The following is a 19,149-nucleotide window of genomic DNA, read 5'->3' as shown; positions in this document are numbered from 1 at the left end:
TCATGGTCAATTGGGATATTAAAAGCATTTGCTGCTCAAGTCTGGAGGTCTATCTCACTCAGTCAACTCCATTTGTGGACCCTCGTTAATTCGCAGGAATGAGAAAGTCCACACAAGTGAATGAAGTGATAGTGTGTACAAGGACATTCTGCAATCCAACGCTCTGTGTTCGATCAGGGCTGGCAACTGCAACCATTCATAGACAAGAAAGTTAAAAACCAGGCTGTCCATATGTAGTTGACTGCATCACGACTTGTTCAGTGGCTATTATTAACTCTACAAAATCCGTGAAAGAGTCAAACCGGTTCATGGCTCAGGGTGGGTAGATTAGAACTAATGATCGGTGGTTGCCGTCTTGCCGACCCAAGGCCAAGGCCAAGGGTCCCCTAGCTAACCCGCCCCTTCTGTCCTTTTCCCATCTCTCTCTCTCTCTCTCTCGTCCATTTTCCTAACAACCACCTCCCAACCATCTACTCACCACACTCTTTGAATGCTAGCTAGCTCTCTTCCTCTTTTCCCCCTTTAAATACACACGCACACATCTACCCTTTTACCTCTAGAACACTGACAGACATCTCTCGGCTCTTGCTCTCTCTGAAACACAGAGAAGAGACAGAGACACACACACATGGCACCAGTAGCTTCATTCCCTGATTATGATACTTTCAAGACCGTGTGTGTCATGGACGCTTCAGGCCGTCTGGGTTCCAGCCTTGTGGATCGTCTCTTGCAAGGGGGCTATACCGTTCACGCTGCCGTCCAGAACCATGGTTAGTCTTCATCCCCATCTTCCTTCTTTCCTTCTTTCTTTCTTTCTTTTTCTCATCTTGTTTGTTTGTTTGTTTTTTTGTATTGTTTTATTTTAGGTGATTTGCAGGCGTTCAAAGGAATTTCTTCTGATAATGACAAGAATCTGAAGGTGTTCCACGCGGATCCATTCGACTACCAGAGCATCATGGACGCCTTGAAGGGCTGTTCAGGCTTGTTCTACACCTTCGAGCCTTCCCAGGACCAATCCACCTTCGATGTACGTCTCGCATTAACCCCTGTTCCTATTCATTTACAACACTACTCAGTACTCATTCTTCATTTATCCATTCACTGTTGACACAGTGACTCCTGCTTCGTCAATTATGAATTTATGATTCACGGAGAGATTCAAGGAGAGGATTTATTTGGCATTACAAAGTTCATTACAACTAGCATGGACTATGGACTATGGAATTGGGAATCCTGTTGTGTTAAATGAAAATTTGTGAGGAATTGGGAATCCTGTTGTGTTAAATGTAAATTTGTGAGGAATTGGGAATCCTGTTGTGTGAGGAGCAGATCCGGTGTCGGGAGGGAGACGCTATGTATGAGTCTGCCATATACGTTAATTGCCAGCTGGCATAGTCCAGCCAGCCTATCATGTTCTAATAGTTAACCTCCAGTGGCCTTAATTAACGCGTCGTTGTTTCTTGGGGTTTGTTGCAGGAATTTATGGCGGAGGTGGAAGTGAGAGCGGCGCACAACGTGTTGGAAGCGTGCGCACAGACGGATACGATAGACAAGGTTGTATTCACGTCGTCTGTGACGGCCGTTATCTGGAGAGAAGATCGCAAGTCATCTTCAGATTTCGATGAACGGAACTGGAGCGACGTCAATTTCTGCCGGAAGTTCAAGGTACACATCGTCGGACTGACCATACTCGTTCCAAGTCCAATGGTAAAGGGTATTTTAGTAATTAAATCGAATTGACGAGTTCCGTTTGGTTGGTTGCATGACATGCAGTTATGGCATGCACTGTCGAAGACGATAGCGGAGAAGACAGCATGGGCCCTGGCGATGGACAGAGGACTGAACATGGTGACCATAAACGCGGGGCTATTGATGGGCCCAGAACTATCGATCACCAATCCCTACTTGAAAGGAGCGGCTGAGATGTATGAAGATGGAGTATTCGTGACCGTTGATCTGAGGTTCTTGGTGGACGCCCACATCTGCGCCTATGAGGACATCTCCACCTACGGGCGTTATCTGTGCTTCAACCATGTTATCAACCGCCCAGAAGACGCCTTAAAGCTGGCCCAGATGCTGACGCCCTCCACGGCCTCCGCCCTACCTCCAAGGTACAGTGGGTTTTTTTATTGAGGGGTAATTATGTCTTTTAACATAAAGAAAAAGATGAAACCCCCCATAATCAAAGTTAGTTGGATCCGTCTTGCATTAATACGATTAATCAAGTTCAAGCACTAGTGTGTATTTGTGGGACCCGTCTGATTAATTGATTGATGTTGTTGATGTTACAATCAACGTTGGTGTGGTGTGGCGTGGCTGGCACGTGTACAGCTGGGAGGATACGAGAATATTGGAGCAAAGGATCAGCAACAAGAAGTTGAGCAAGCTGATGGTGGACTTCGAGAGTGGAATCCAAGTGGAATGAATGTCAAAGAGGTGAATATGATGATAGCGCGGCAAGTCCGAAATCAAATCAACGGCTTGGAAGCGTATACGTCACCAAGTAGTTCCCAACAGAAACAAGCTTTGTAACATCCTATTATTAATATTTTTTATATTTTCAGTAAATAAATCGATCGTGAACATTACCATGTATGTAACATGTTTATGACGAGCAAAGTGTAATGTATTGGCAAAAGCCCTCTTCTATTAATATGTATACATGTGGCATCGATAATATTTCAACACGTGGCATGATTCAAGGGAAGAATTCACCACTAGAACAAAAAAAAGGACCGGATCTAGTAATCACAACAGAGTAATTAAGCATATTAAATGAAAATTTGATAAATATTTTGACAACTCTCAAAAAGCGAGTATTAATCTTTTTCAACGATATGCGGGGTATTTTAAGGGACAAGTATTGTTTTTAAAATTGGACCGGACTGGATGGTTCTCAAAATTGGAGGGTGACCGATTCTGGTTTTCCCCAAAATTGGATTTTTGGTAAAAATAGTTGATCTTGGTTAGTAAACTGCTGGTTTAGGTGGTTAATCGTTCGAACTATTTGAACGGTTTTGATCAGTTTTCATTTTTTAATATTTTTAATTTTTTTGTTAGAATGGCCTGATTGCTCAATTCGAATGGTTGGACCGTTCGACCTAATAACCGGACTCCTAACCGATTTGATCTCCGGATCGGTTTTAAAAATCATGATAACAAGTGTCAAACAAATTTTTTAAATACTCATTTAACTACTTACAACGTCGTGCCTACCGAACGGGAAAAAAAAACAAGGACTATGAACTTTTGAAGTTTGCATAAGAGAGAAAATAAAAATGACAAAAAACTGTCTGATTATACACAACTCTCCTAGTTTGGACAAAGAAGGTGGATAGTTTTAGCCAATTTTAACTAAATAATTCTGTTATCTAAGTATGTGTTTGGTTGTGTGACCATTTATTAAATAAATGTTTGTACTTGATTTGGCATCAAAACTGAGAAAAGTGGTTGATAAACCATTTATTAAGAACTAGGCATCATTAGGTGCCACATCTGTGGAACAGTAAATAAACGCTTTACCGTTGAGGGAAGCATTAAAATAAAGTTTCTCCCAATGGTTAGTATGCACATAAATCAAAACCAACTTTTATCAATGCCAATGCATATGAATTGGTATAATGGGATAAATGCTAGCGTGGTGATGGCATAGCACCGTTTACCAAAACACCCACAGAACCAAACATACGCTAAGTGGGAGTTTGGCATCGATGTCGTTTTTTAATAAAACGATGCCACGTAGGCACCACATCAGAAAAAGCGGTGCTTTAGAAAATGGCCTCTTATTTGGTATTGTTTTTTAGAAAAAAAAAAAAAAAACATTGTTTCAGACCACACCTTGGAAATTGAGAAAATGTGATCTAAATCAACGCCAAATTCGATGTTTTCTCAAAAAACAGCTTGTTGCTACTAATGGTGCAATGATGTAGTATCATCTTGGATGTTGGATAATATGACCAATGCTGAAAGTGGTTATACAACACTAGTACCAAACAAAACCAATGCTATTTTCCTAGAAAACAGCCTATGTGGCAGCACCGCTTCCAAACAAAAAATAAGCATCGTTTTCTCACACATGCCCAACACTGTTTTTTTGAGACTGATGCCAAATACCTAGTAAATAAACAGAGGTTAATCTATGCACATGGGTCAGGGATTAGCCACCTGATCAATTACGAGAAACTTTTTCTTTTTCTTTTTCTTTTTTTTTTTTTTTTGGTGAAGAATAATGAGAAGACTGGATTTCATTCTCAATGGAGAGGGAGGGAATGGCCATTCACTCAAATGAGGAAAAACCATTCCACCAGGAATGTATATGAGTTCCGTTCTGTCCAACCAAACAGTTAGAATTGAAATCTGATTCCAGACCCCTATTCCCACGAACGAAACGGGCCCTAAGATTCAAAGACTTGTGGTTCAGAATTGAAATCTGATTTCAAGGCTGCAATTCTGAAAATTAAGATTCAAAAACTACTTTCTTCCCCTTAAGATATCTCTTTAAACATGCATGCATGCAGCATGCTTGAGTGTAGAGCCTCCTCCAAAGCCTTTGGAATCCTAAATACTGGAGATAACTGTGGCATACTCAGTTTTAACTGGGGAAAGGAATAAGTGATCATCTCAATTTTACTCTGTGTGTAATGGTAAAACCTCTGGCTTACAAGCATGGAAAAACATGGATTTGAATCGAAAAGTAGTCGCTTTATGCAAAAGATGCCAAACGTTGGGATCAAAATTCAGGAGGGAGGATGTTTCTGAAACTAGGTATTTTACAAATTCTACTAAAATTGATTCTTAATTAGAAACAGTAAAAGGATTGATAAAGAAAACCCAACTTAAATTCATAAGCCACATATGGCAAAGATGTCAAAAATAGATGGGAGAGAGGCAATGCCATTGTTAATTGAGACTGCATTAATTTTTGTCCTTGACCAGCTTCAACAACCGGACATGGTTGTCCCCAAAACAATTTTTAAGAGTTAATAGTCCATGACAGTATCGTGTAATATATAGGTAATATGGTGACAGACATGAGCTTACTGCACAATATTGTGTAATAATAGTTAATAGAGTTTACTGCACCTAATTGTTAAATGTATCCTTATCAATAATTTTCCCCAGAATTTAGTAAGGGAGATGGAGATGTGATAGAAGCTTGGGCTATGTTTGGTTTGAAGGAAAAAGTAGGGAAAGATAAGAAAACCTTTATAAAAGAAATTTTCCTAGAATTTAGTAGCGGAGATAGAAATGTGAATATGTGATAGAAGTTTAAGCTATGTTTGGTTTGAAGGAAAAAGTATGAAAAAGAAGAAAAAGGTATTTGGGGAGAGAAAGAGAGTAGTTAAAGAATTAATATGATAGAGAGTAGAGGTGATGAGGTTGATGGAGATGGACCAAACTCCACTAATCCAAGTGGTGAAAAGAGGAATACATGTAAGTGGACAAATTTGCTAAGCTAGCTATTGTCTCATTTGACCCGCATGAGAGATCGACCCAGCAACACATCATGATCCTGTGATAAAAGGACAGATGGCAAGTTATGGCCTTATGGGCACTGTAGGCATATACACGGAACCGTACTTACACTGAAAATTATTAACTTGTCCTTCAAACAGGTTCAAATACCACCAAGGTTTTTAAAACCCGACTGGACATGGAACCATGACTGATTTTTGTGTTGAATGGTTTAATTATTTGGTTCGAATGAATGGTCCGTTCTGATTTAAAAAAATAAAACAATGAAAGCGATTAACAATTGTTGTCTGGGTTGACGGTTTGACCACCTAGGTCATTGAATCGCTGATCAAATCAATAGTTTTTAGTGAAAAAACAGTTTTAGGGTGAAATGGAATTGGTTACTTGACCAGTTACCGGATTTTCTGGTCCAGTTTTGAAAACCATGTATACCACTGATTTATGGTTAGAAGTTAAAACAGCAAAACAGAGATTAATTAAGTGCTTTTTGCCATTCGACAAAACCTTCCAACTAATAGACCTCCATCGTCAATCATTAAAGAAGAAAGACGGATCCACCCCACCACCCTTTCTGGCTTCGAGCAAGTGTACCTCCAATTGACCAGATTATTAGTCTAAAGGCTTCGCCATCAGTTTAAGTGAACTTGGTCAATAGCTATTTATTTAGGAGAACAACTAAGGTATCTAGAGGCGTTTTCAAATAAATAGCAAATGCATCATCACATTGACCATATTATGGTTCATGAATGTATTAATGAGGTTTGGTATTGAAGATAAGTATACATAGGTACGAGGGTACTTTTATTAGTAGGATCCAGGCAAGTTCTGAAGATATTTCTATTCAGCCAGTTTTTGGGTTCAGAACAAGTTGATAGATTTTCAATACGGAGGTATAGATGATGCAGAGACTCATCCGGGGATTCTCACTTGTTCTCTCTTGCATTTAAGTATCAATTATCCTGTATGGTTAACAATCACTCTCAATGCACAGTGATACCTAACTTCGCCCATTTAAGCCAGTTCTTTAAAACCGGCCTGGATGTTGAACCACTTTTCCTTTCGAGGTCAATGGATCAGCTGTTCAACCTTCTGGGTCAATGAGTAAACCCTTGATGCCATTGTTACAGAAATTTTCAAAAACAAAAACAAAAATATTTCATACAAGAAAACTGATGATCCGGTAAATGGGTGGGTCAATGATTCAGCTGTCTAGGTTAATAGGCCATTGATCGAATCGATGTTTTTTTTAGCATAGACTGTATAGTGGGTTAAAGGTTGACCCAAACTGGAATTGTGACCTGAACATGGTCCGACCAGCTGGGTCAACAACAGGTTGAAAGAATTGATTTAATCTGCTTTAGTTCTAAGAATTCAAAAAAAAAAAAAAAAAAAAAAAACTATGTTCTAGAACCACAAGTCTCGAACTGAATTAGATGATCTGGTGTTTGAACACACGTTATATGTTATGCATAATGGATAATGTAAATGCCGAGAGAACCGGTTGAATCGGTTTAAAATAGATATGTACATCACTGCCTTACGCCTTGCCTCTCCAAGACCCAAAGGACCCAAACCCAACTGTCTCGCCTCTGCATTCAGTCTTTTAGGTAATACGTCAACGCTGATGATCAAGCAAGCACCTCGGTTCTTAATAAGGCAGTTAATGGTAATAATAATACTACTCTGTTCTTTTGTTATATACAACAGAAATGCAGAAAATTTTTAAAACATTGCCTTTCAAGTTTTAATCATCGATCCTCACTTTCTGGCATCCTAAGGAATACAACCGAAAGATGGATTGACTCAACATAAGACTGTCTTTTTCCCTCCAGTTCTCCTGTACTCGATAAATTCATTTTATGAACCGTTGAGAAGCACACTGTCTGCTTGCCTGCAGTACTGGGGTTTTAAGACTTTAATCAAGTCTAACTTGATGGCAAAGACACCTCAAATGCAGCTCCTGGGTCCTGAATGACTAGCAAGTCATCATCAATTCAATCGTCTCAGATTCTATAATGCCCCATGTGAGTTGGTCAGAGAAGATAATTTAGACACGGCTCAAAAATATCCCAACTGTCCACTAAATAGCATTAATATTGGGATTGTTCCAAGGTAAAAGATCACGATAGGTGTATCCAACACTCTCAGTACTGTTATAAATTCCCAACTTTGTTTAGAATCATCATGAAGGATTCAAAATATGGGATCATCCAAAAGGCTCATTTTGAAAAGGGCAAATGATTCACACATCCATAAATAACCCCGTACAAATCTTAGTGCTGCAACAACAAAAAACTCTTGGGTCTTTCTTCAAATCAACAGAGATACCTGTGACTGAGTGACTTTCATCTACGATCCACCACCATCCACAGCTCCCATCGAAGCTGTGGTACTCCCATATTCAACTACACTGTCACAGGTGAAGTTCTGATTTCAACATCCACCAGTTATAAGATAGAACAAGAATAGAAGACAGGAAAACAAGCTTGTGAAAAATTACTATCATTTCCTATGGAGTCTTAGATATTGACAAAATCAACTAATCCACTGAGTCCATTAGTTACAATAAAAAATTCACCTCAAATTCATCTGTCATAATAATATATACAATGGTGCTGCCAAATTATAAAACTGTATTCAAACACAGATTTCTTTTTTTCTTTTCTTTTTTGCTCATTTTGGTATTTTTGAAGTGGTGGTGGCTCCTTTTATATCTATTAATGCCATGTAGTAATTTTTTAACTGTGCTGCAGAGGTTTCTTTACCTTTTTCCATTCCTTTACTTCAGGCACTAAGTGACAGAGAGATGATTGATGAAAGCTTGAATTTCTGAACTTTATTAGAATTCTGGGGCTGAAACAGAACCTCAGTACTATGTCTCACTGTTACTTCCTTCCATTCAGACACTGAAGCACCCTCATTTCGATAATCACGAGGAGAGTATAGGACTTGGAGTTTTGAACGGCCTGCATTAGGTAGAAATTAATCAGAAATGCCAACAATTCATCAAGTCTAACTGCACAAAGTGAATTAAGCATCTGTGGTTGAGTGACACAGTATAACATGGAATCACTGATTTGTGGAGGTTTGAATACTTGTTTGTTTATTTCATCCCACTAATGGGACTGTTTGACTTTCTACTTATTATGGTGTTGGTGCTAAGTCATTAATATAATCTCTTTGACCTTGTTATAGATCATGAAAAAAAAGGTTTACTTTTAGCCTAACATAAATTCAGAACAATTGTTAATTTTTCCATATTCTGCAAACCTTGAATAGGTTTCCCTACTTTTCCCTTCCTTTCCCTACCTTTTCCTTCAAACCAAATACAGCTTAGAAGTGGTGATACAATAACTTCCTAATCACTAATTTTGAATCCTCCAAAAAACATTATGGATGTCTGCTGCTTTTCATAAACTGTTAAGATGTCACCATGTACAGTAAAAAGGAAAAGAAAAGGAAGTGTCTTACTGAGAAAATCCCTTAAAATACCTAAAGAATCCTTTTGAGTATGTTATGGACGCCTTCCTCGGGAAGACGTACCATCGCCGCCGGCAGAAATAGGCACCGGGCCCACCGCCAGCAGCAACAAGGATTCAGTGATGCTCATCCTACCCAGTTCGGCAACAGCAGCCTTATCTAGATTAGATTAGCTCATTTTGCTTGTTCTTATCTTATTATTCTTATCTCTTATCTTATCTTGTTAGTAGCTTATCAGATTAGGATTAGCTTATCTTATCCTTAGCAAGATAGAACTGGAAGTCTCCCTATTCAACAAGGAGACTCCCTTTGATTAGGACTCTTGTAATCTCCTATTTAAGGAGACCCCATTATTGAATGAGATATCAAATTATTCAGTCAAGAGTGAGTTAGGAGAGTTGGTGATCTCTTGGACAAATCACCTAAGGCGCCAAGATAGGTTCATCACGAGCAGGAAGGAACAAGGGAAAACAGGAGGTTTTCCTGTGGACCGACCCGTGACGAGATCCTATTCCCGGGCCCTCGACAACTTGGTATCAGAGCAAGGCGTCATGGGAGATCTGGAGCAACTACCTTCCAGGGTCCACGACCTCGAGCACCAACTCGTCGAGACCAGCTCCAAAGTTCGTGAGATCAAAGGTGAAGTGCGAGAATTGCGACGACTAATGGAGATGTTTCTTTCCAGCAGGGAAAGGAACTCTGACAGAGGGACAACAACTAACGACCGCCGGCCAGATCTGCTGGAGTCTTCCAGCAAACAGCAGTCCGTCGGCCATGGAGCAGGCATCATCCCCAAGTACAGCAGGCTGGAGTTCCTATTGTACAATGGCAACGGAGACCCCCTAGGCTGGTTGTGCTGTTAGCAGTTCTTTCGGAATCAACGGACAAATGACCAGGACAAGGTAAGCCTCGCCGCCTTTCATTTAACAGAAGAAGCACAACTTTGGTTTTATCAGTTAGAGCAAGAAGAACCCGGGCTCAGTTGGCCCCAGTTTAAATCCTATTGCCTTCTTCGGTTCGGACCCCCATTGACCAGCAACCCACTGGGCGAGCTAATTAACCTTAAACAGACCGGAACAGTTGCTGAATACCAGCGACAGTTCCAAACCCTCCTCGCGAGGGCATCCTCCGTGCGACCAGACCAGCAAGTGGATATGTTCACAGTAGGGTTAGCAGAACCCCTGCGAGTGGATGTCGAGATGCAGAATCCCCCAAATTTGGTCACAGCCATGAACTTAGCCCGCGCATTTGAGCGCAAGCTGCAGTTCAGCCGCAGAATTTTTAATGTGGCTCGTCCACCGAACTCTTGGGTGCCCCCAAGACCAGCAGCAACGACCCCCTCTTCTGCTACCAGTCGGGAAGTGAAGCCTCCCACGATCACCACCTCTAGAGCAGTGATAAGTACAGGCAGTAACATGGTCACTCCTCCCATCAAGCACTTGACCAGGGCAGAAATGGCAGAGCGCCGAGCGAGAGGTCAATGTTTCAACTGTGATGACATCTACTCAGCAGGACATAGATGCAAGAGGCTTTTTTGCCTTATCATAGATGAGCAAGAGGAGGAAGGGGAACCCGTCACATTCGAACCAGAGATCTCTCTCCATGCGATCACCAGTATTAAAACGTCTCAGACCATGCAGTTACAGGCACAAATCACAGATCAATCGGTGCGCATTCTCGTCGATTCAAGGAGCACACACAACTTCATAAGTGAACATGCAGCCCTACAGTTAAAACTACCAATGGAACTTCGGCCACGACTACAGGTAGCCATTGCAAATGGTGAAAAAGTTCACAGTCCAAGGATTTGTAAGGACGTCCCAGTACAGATCAATTCTGAACTAATTCTTGTTGATTTATTTGCACTCTCATTGGATGGGTTCGATATTGTTTTCGGGGTCAAATGGTTAATTACCCTAGGCCCGATTTTGTGGGACTTCAGCGCACTCACCATGACCTTCCACCTGAATGGCAAGCAAGTTTCATGGCTCGGTTGCAGGGTTAAAGAAAAGACACCGCAGGTTCATGCACTCCAGACAGAACTGGCAGCCATGGAAAAACTTCTCGCCGAGTTTTCATATCTGTTCCAGGAACCAAAGGGCCTTCCCCCTTCCCGAGCTTGCGACCATCGTATTCCTTTGGTGGAGGGTTCAACACCAGTCGTTGTCGGGCCTTATCGCTACCCTCACTTACAGAAGGATGAGATAGAAAAACAATGTACAACGATGTTGAACCAAGGGATCATACGCAAAAGTCACTCCCCCTTCTCTTCGCCGGTTCTGTTGGTGGCGAAGCAGGATGGAACGTGGAGGTTCTGTGTTGACTATAGAGAACTCAATGACCAGACGATCAAAGATAAGTTCCCTATTTCCGTTGTGGACGAACTGCTGGATGAGTTGCATGGTGCCCAGTATTTCTCTAAGTTGGACCTTAGGTCTGGATATTTCCAAGTTCGCATGGCTCCTGGTGACGTGAAGAAGACTACTTTTCGCACCCACCATGGTCACTTCGAATTTTTAGTCATGCCATTCGGACTCTCCAATGCACCATCTACATTTCAGGCACCAATGAACGAGGTATTCCAGCCCCATCTACGCAAATTTGTTTTAGTTTTCTTTGATGATATCCTTGTTTACAGTAAATCATGGGTAGAGCATGTCCACCATCTAAGGACTGTTTTCGTACTCCTACGCCAACACAACTTATTCCTGAAACGGTCCAAGTGCTCCTTCGGGGAACGACAGGTTCTTTACCTCGGCCACATCATCCATGGGCAGGGTGTAACAGTTGATAGTTCCAAAAAATTTTGCAAAGCAGATGGGGAGACTGGTTTTCACCTAATGGTGTCGTGCCACTTCGCGAGGTCATTGTGGGATTGGGCTTTCTCCTTGTTTGGATGCAGCTGGAATCCCCCATCAGACATGCAGGGCCTTTTCGCCCCCTCCTTCTTTAGGTGGGGGTTAAAAAGGGGAAGGACAATGTGGAGAGGACCAAGGGCTGTAGTATGTTGGACACCGTGGGAAGAAAGGAACTCCAGGATATTCTCAGAAACTCAGAGAGGACAGCAGATTTGAGGACTATCATACAGCTTAGGGCGGTACAGTGGCTGAAATCTCTGGAAATATTCACAGATTACACTGTGGATGACATGTTGAGGAAGTGGGGTGAAATTGCAAGTTGCACGCAGACCAAGTCAGTAATGAGTGTGGCTTGGACCCCCCCACCTAGTGGATTCTTGAAATTAAACTTTGATGGATGTAGTAGGGGAAACCCGGGACAATCAGGGATCGGCGGTGTTTTAGAGATGAAAATGGGGTCACCTCTGCTATGTTCTCAGGCCCAATTGGAGTGGGTGACTCCCTTAGAGCTGAGATATGTGCAATTATGGAAGGAGCCCGGAAAGCTAAGGAGTTGAACATCAAGAAACTTATAATTGAAGGGGATTCAAAGGTGATGATAGGGTGGTTGACCAAAGAACAAAATGATCTTTTGAAGTATAACAATGAGAAGAGGAAACTCAAATGGCTGGTGCGGGAGATGGAAGTTAAGACATGTTGGATTAAGAGATCAGCTAATTCCCTAGCTGACGGTTTAGCAAAACAAGGGGCAGAAAGGGATTCCTTGTTTTGGGCTAAGTTGTAATGTTAGTGTCCTTGTATCTTTGTATTTTCTTCTTTCCTTTCTTGAAGTTCTTTGTGACTCTTGGAAGATAAGTGTGTTTGTCTTCCACTTGTAAATTTTCTACTGATGAATTAATGAAAGTGTTATTGATAAAAAAAAAAAAATTAGTTCCAAAATTCAGGCTATAACAGAATGGCCCAAACCTCAATCCGCCAAGGCCTTATGCGGGTTCCTCAGTTTAACGGGTTACTACCGCAAATTTGTACAGAACTAATGGAGTGTTGGTAGCCCCGTTAACCAACCTGTTGAAGAGAAACTCCTTCTGGTGGGACGACGCAACTGATGAAGCTTTTCTGTCACTGCGAAATGCACTGTCTTCAACCCCTGTCCTGCAATTACCTAATTTCGCCCTCAAATTTACAGTCGAGTGCGATGCTTCCGGAGTGGGTATCGGGGCCGTACTACAGCAGAAAGGGCACCTAATCGCTTTTTTCAGCCGCAGATTGGCCGACCGGCATTTGAAGCTTCCAGCCTATGAGCGCGAACTAATCGGCCTTGCCCGAGCCATCCAGCACTGGAGGCCGTATTTGTGGGGGCGGTCATTCATCGTCAAAACTGATCATTACAGCCTCAAATACCTGTTAGAGCAGCGTCTCACCACTTCCCCTCAGCAACATTGGTTTAGCAAACTGCTCGGGTTTGACTTCCGGGTGGAATATAAGGCGGGATCCTCTAATCGCGCAGCTGATGCCTTGTCTAGGCGAGAAGAAGACGCGATGGTTCTATGTAGCATCTCCCAACCTCGGATCTCTCTGTTTGACGACATTAAGAAGGCAGCACCACAGTCCCCGGAATGGTCCCTCTTACTGCAGAAGATCCAGACCGGCACGGCCGACCTCGATTGGTCACTTCACGACGGGTTGGTACTGTATAAGGGACGTGTCCATCTTCCAGCAGACTGTCCATTGATTCCCACCATCATCAACAGCATCCATAACTCCGCCCATGAGGGCATTCAAAAAACACTACACCGCGTCCGGACTGATTTCCATTGGCGAGGTATGAAGACTTCTATTCGAGATTTTGTCCAGAATTGCTCCACATGCCAACAGCACAAATGGGAAAACCTACACCCGACAGGCCTCCTTCAGCCCCTTTCCATCCCATCGCAGATTTGGGCCGACATCTCCATGGACTTCATTGAGGGACTTCCCAAGGTAGGGGGCAAATCAGTTCTCTTTGTGGTAGTCGATCGCTTCTCTAAATACGCGCACTTCATTCCTCTATCACACCCGTACAGTGCCACTTCGGTTGCCCTCGCCTTCTTTACACATATCTTTCGCTTACATGGGTTGCCGGAATCCATCGTCAGCGATAGAGACCCAGTCTTCACTAGTGCCTTCTGCAAAGAGTTATTTCGACTACACGGCACCACCCTGGCCTACTCATCAGCTTACCGGCCACAAACCGACGGTCAGACGGAAGTGGTTAACCGCACTATCGAGATGTATCTCCGCTGTTTTGTAGGCGATCAACCTCGACGGTGGTTGGAATGGCTTCCTTGGGCCGAGTACTGCTACAACACAGCCTACCATTCCTCCCTCGGCATGACTCCCTTTCGCGTCGTTTACGGCAGGGATCCTCCCCGCTTGTTGTCCTACGAGCCCGGATCTACTCGCTTGGACGCAATCGATCACTCCTTACAGGACCGCGACGCCCTCCTTGCCGACGTCTGCATTCGCTTACAACTGGCCTAGCTTCGCATGAAGCTCCACTATGATAAGCACCACCGGGAACTGTCGTTCGATCCAAGACAATTCGTTTGGTTGAAGCTCCAGCCTTACCAGCAACGCTCCTTGTGCCACAAGGCTGCCCCGAAGCTGGCCCCTAAGTTCTATGGGCCCTACAAGGTTCTGCGATAGATTGCCAGTGTGGCCTACCAGCTGGAATTGCCAGAGACTAGCCGAATTCATGATGTCTTCCACATCTCCTTGCTGAAACCATTTACAGGTGTTCCCCCGGACCAAGTTCCCTCCCTGCCACCCTTGAAAGATGGCAAACTGGTCCCCTAGCCTAAAACTGTCACCCGCTCTCGTTTCAATCGTGGAATCCTTGAAGTCTTGGTGGAATGGTGTGATCTACCACCAACAGAAGCCACATGGATCCCATTTGCAGAGTTCCAAGACACATATCCAACTTTCGAGCTTGAGGACAAGCTCGTAGTCCAGGAGGGGAGTAATGTTATGGACGCCTTCCTCGGGAAGACGTACCATCGCCGCCGGCAGCAACAGGCCCCGGGCCCACCGCCAGCAGCAACAAGGATTCAATGATGCTCATCCTACCCAGTTCAGCAACAGCAGCCTTATCTAGATTAGATTAGCTCATTTTGCTTGTTCTTATCTTATTGTTCTTATCTCTTATCTCATCTTGTTGGTAGCTTATCATATTAGGATTAGCTTAGCTTATCTTATCTTGTTAGTAGCTTATCAGATTAGGATTAGCTTATCTTATCCTTAGCAAGATAGAACTGGAAGTCTCCCTATTCAGCAAGGAGACTCCCTTTGATTAGGACTCTTGTAATCTCCTATTTAAGGAGACCCCATTATTGAATGAGATATCAAATTATTCAGTCAAGAGTGAGTTAGGAGAGTTGGTGATCTCTTGGACAAATCACCGAAGGCGCCAAGATAGGTTCATCACGAGTAGGAAGGAACAAGGGAAAACAGGAGGTTTTCCCGTGGACCGACCCGTGACGAGATCCTATTCCCGGGCCCTCAACAGAGTATGTTTGGTAAGAATGAAAAATGCTGTTGCAATATACCTTTGATCCAATCCTGCAAACTCCATCATTTCTAAATAAATTGAAGATGTTAGAATTTCACCAAATCATATACATTCCACAAGCTGAACTTGCATGCAAAAACCAAGTTTCCCTGGACTTCCCTTCTATACATTCATTAACAAGTATACTCCATCCATGACTTCTCTTTGTTTGATAAATCTTCATTGTTGATAAGATATTACATCATTTAACACTGCTTCTAGATGGATGATGAGCACCTGTTGTATACTGCAAACGGTCACAATAAAGCTAATATGCCCAAATTTCCATGGTTCCAAGGCACCTCGCACATTGGTGGCCTCCTTTTTTTATTGGAAGCACAATGAAAAAAAAAAAGCTTTACAAAAGGAAGAAGAGAAAAGAAGTAGGGAAGAGGGAGAATGGAACCCAACATACAAAAAACATACTACTTGTATTAATTCTAGGAGCCATCCCTTCTTTCAAATATGAATCCAATTGAGGAAGCTGGCTTTGTGGAAAACAAGATACCTCTCAAAAGGAGGGAAGTTGACTCCAATTAAAAGTTTGCTGTCATTCTACCAACATACTTGCTTTCTCCATTCCCAATTCCAGATGCAGTAGCGAGAACACTTGAAAAGAGGATGAGAGAATTCTTGTGGAAGGGATGGATGGGTGAGTCCAAAATCCACCAATCAAGTGGAGTGAGGTTTGCAGTCCAAGGAAATCTGGTGGTCTAGGAGTGACAAAGCTAAGAAAGTTTAATATGGCTCAAGGTTCAAAATTTCAATACGATATGCCCCGTATCGGTAGCTCCCTGAAACCCCAATTCAGGGGGTAGGCAAGCCTAAAACCGACCCCCTGAAACAAATTTGAAAAAAAAAATAAAAAAAAAAAGTTATGATGTATCGAAACACCCGATACACCTGTTCATGCGTATTGGGCATATTGATACTTTAAACCATGACATGGCTTGTTTTGGCAAGTGGTTCTGGAAGTGGGATGAGCAAACTAACAGCTTGTGGAGAAGAGTTATTTTGGCAAAAGTATGGTTCTAGCAATTTCAGCTGAGATCCAGGTGAATCCAACATCTCCTATGGGTGTTCAGTGAGGAAAAACATTCAGAAATCAGCTCCATATTTTAAAAAGGGAATTAAGTTTGAAATTGGAGACAACTCAAAGGTGAAATTCTGGAGGAACTTGTGTCAAAAGTGACTTCTGAAGGAGAGATTTCCAGCACTGTTTGAGATAGCTCAAAATAAAGATTGCTTGGTGGCAGAGGTTTCCTCTCATGACAGGACTGCAGGCAATTGGTGTCCCACTTTCAGATGAAATCTCAATGACTGGGAAATAGCTCAATGGATGGAGATGATGCAAGAAGTTCCATCAGGCCACACTTCTCTAAGCCAGATAGAAGAATTTGGTTGGGGGAAGCTTGGAGTTTTTACTGTTTTACTCAATTGACCATGTTCTTTCAGTTCTCTCCGTCAACTTAATGTTGATTTCCCAAAACACCATTGGCAACCTTAAATGTTTCAATATCCTTTTGAATTTGTACATAATATGAGAAGGATGCAACATTCTAATCCCTTTCCATGCTATATATTGGGTTTATTCTCTAGTGTTGTATTTCTGTTTTTAGTTTTTTTATCTACTTTAGGTGACACAGGGGCACTATTGCCTTTTTACCTATTTTATTGTACTGTCCTATTATAAATGGAATAGCTGGCGCTGCCAGCCTACCTTTTTGACTCTCAATGGGGGGTAGCCCATCCCCCAACCCATAACCCCCCCAACCCAAGTGCAGGCACCTTACCAACCAGCTGGTTGGCACCTTCATACCTTTTTTTTACTTTCAATTGATCTTCTCCTCTCTTCTCCCTTCTCTTCTCCTCTTATTTCTTAATTCCAGTCAGCATAATACCTAGTATATTTACATGTCATCCATTATACTTTTTATATAACAGTGAAGTCAATGAATGCACTGTAAGTTACCTAAACCAAACATAGCTGACTTCTGGATGATCAACCAGCTAACTTTCGATCTCTTAATATTTCTCAAAGCCTGGATATCTTCTTGCTTTCCTTTAAATTCCATAAACTCTCCAAGAAGGTTTTTATTGTTTTTAAGCTCTAACCTGCATAGAAATTGGAAAAAACAAGTTCAACTTTCTCATCATACAATAGAACTAATAACAAAGGAAGCCTAGTCCGTACATGAAATTGTAACAAAAAACAACATATATTAAATGGACATTTTCCTTTGCAGTCCCATAAAAGGATGTTTTCAAATAGATAAACCCAAACTTGTTAGTTCTTATTACCAATAACTTTTAGTAAGGAAAAAAAGTCATTGCTTATGGTAAGTGATATCATCAGGTTCAGATGACCCCTGTGTGGTAACCTCGTATAGACTTGTATTGCGGGGGGGAGGACCTCCATTCCACTGCAGTCATTTTAATTGGATTATTGGCTTCAGTCATCATGTCTCCCCCCTATTGATCCAAATAGAATATAGGGATTGGACATACAGTCATCAAGTGATCAAGTGCCTACTATTTTAATATTAAGCAGAAAATGAGCCTCACTAACAAATTACAAGGAAAGAACTGACACAAAGGTGAAGACATGGGGAGGGGGGAACAGAGGGGGGACCTCCATTCCACTGCAGTCACTATTATTGGATAATTGGCTTCAGTCATCATGTCTCCCCCTAATGATCCAAATAGAATATAGGGAATTGGACATACAGTCATCAAGTGCCTACTATAGGACTTTCCAGATAGTTTGGAGGGGGGAACCTCCATTCCACTGCAGTCACTATTATAGGATTATTGGCTTCAGTCATCATGTCTCCCCCCTATTGATCCAAATAGAATCATTGATAGGGATTGGACATAGTCATCAAGTGCCTACTATTTAATATTAGGCAGAAAATGAGCCTCACTAACAAGTTAAAAGGAAAGAACTGACACAAAGGTGAAGACAATGGGGGGGAGGGGGGCAGAGAAAACCTACATTCATAAAAAAAAAAAAAAAGAACAGAGAAAACCTAACTGCACAATATAGAACTTTCCAGATAGTTTGGACCTTGAAATGGACAAAATACAGGACCAAAAATAACAGAGACTTTTATTAAAAGATAATAATAGAAAAGGTACAAAAGAAGGGGTAAAAATTCCTAACCCTCCCAAGAAAGCAATTCAGATTACAATGTTGCCCAGAAGAAATTAACTCTTCCCACCCCTTGTTTGGCCAATGAATCTGCCAAGGAGTTGGCGCACCTCTTTATCCATTGAAACTTGACTTCCATATTTTGGGTGAGATGTCTAACTTTCTTTTTTTCATTCAGAAACTTCCACAGACTAGAAGTATCTTTCATCAACAAATTTATAGCCAACTTAGAGTCACCTTCCACTATCAATTTTTTGATATTTAACTCTTGTGCTCTTTTTAACCCTTCCAAGACAGCCAATATTTCAGCTCTAAGAGAGTCCCCCCATCCAATAGAACCAGAATACAATGCAATAATTCGACCTTCATCATCCCTGAAGGCTCCCCCTATACCCGCCAGACCTGGATTTCCTTCACTACTACCATCAAAGTTTAGTTTAGTGAAACCTGAAACTAGAGGGGACCAAATTGGGTGGGATACATTCTTTCTTGGAGCTGACCAAGCCACTTCTTTCCACTTCCTGATGATGTCTCCTGAATAATTTTCAAAACTTTGCAAAGTTTTAACCCAATGGGTCACCCTTATAGAAATCAGTTCA

At 42.0% G+C, this 19,149-nt stretch overlaps 2 protein-coding genes across 39 annotated transcripts in view; one reads left to right on the top strand and one right to left on the bottom strand.

The window, feature by feature from the left end:
* Positions 1–239: 239 nt before the first annotated feature.
* On the top strand, positions 240–2,687 carry LOC148880851 (cinnamoyl-CoA reductase-like SNL6). The gene is made up of 5 exons (XM_088962950.1): positions 240–770; positions 867–1,027; positions 1,477–1,665; positions 1,774–2,111; positions 2,332–2,687. The coding sequence occupies exons 1-5, from the start codon at positions 629–631 to the stop codon at positions 2,423–2,425; spliced, it is 924 nt and encodes a 307-aa protein (XP_088819076.1). The 5' UTR covers positions 240–628; the 3' UTR covers positions 2,426–2,687.
* Positions 2,688–7,107: 4,420 nt separating this feature from the next.
* The window catches only part of LOC148880850 (uncharacterized), a 28,962-nt gene continuing 16,920 nt past the window's right edge, over positions 7,108–19,149 (bottom strand). For 25 of the 38 annotated variants that reach the window (XM_088962933.1, XM_088962935.1, XM_088962937.1 and 22 more), the window contains 2 exons: positions 17,372–17,514; positions 7,962–8,441 (listed from right to left, as the gene is read on the bottom strand). Coding sequence is in view for 21 of the 38 variants with exons in the window: in XM_088962911.1 (XP_088819037.1) it covers positions 8,260–8,441; positions 17,372–17,514 (325 nt within the window). In the remaining 17 variants the exon portion in view is untranslated. Of the gene's footprint in view, positions 7,886–7,961; positions 8,442–17,371; positions 17,515–19,149 lie in introns of those variants that run through there. The other 13 variants (XM_088962934.1, XM_088962936.1, XM_088962946.1 and 10 more) reach the window with 2 other exon arrangements.

Source organism: Nelumbo lutea, chromosome 1 (genome assembly GCF_056320005.1).
Source record: "Nelumbo lutea isolate HS-2025 chromosome 1, American lotus-T2T, whole genome shotgun sequence".
Lineage (NCBI taxonomy): Eukaryota > Viridiplantae > Streptophyta > Magnoliopsida > Proteales > Nelumbonaceae > Nelumbo > Nelumbo lutea.
Note: the sequence above shows the minus strand (reverse complement) of the source record. Positions and strands in the feature narration are given on the sequence as shown.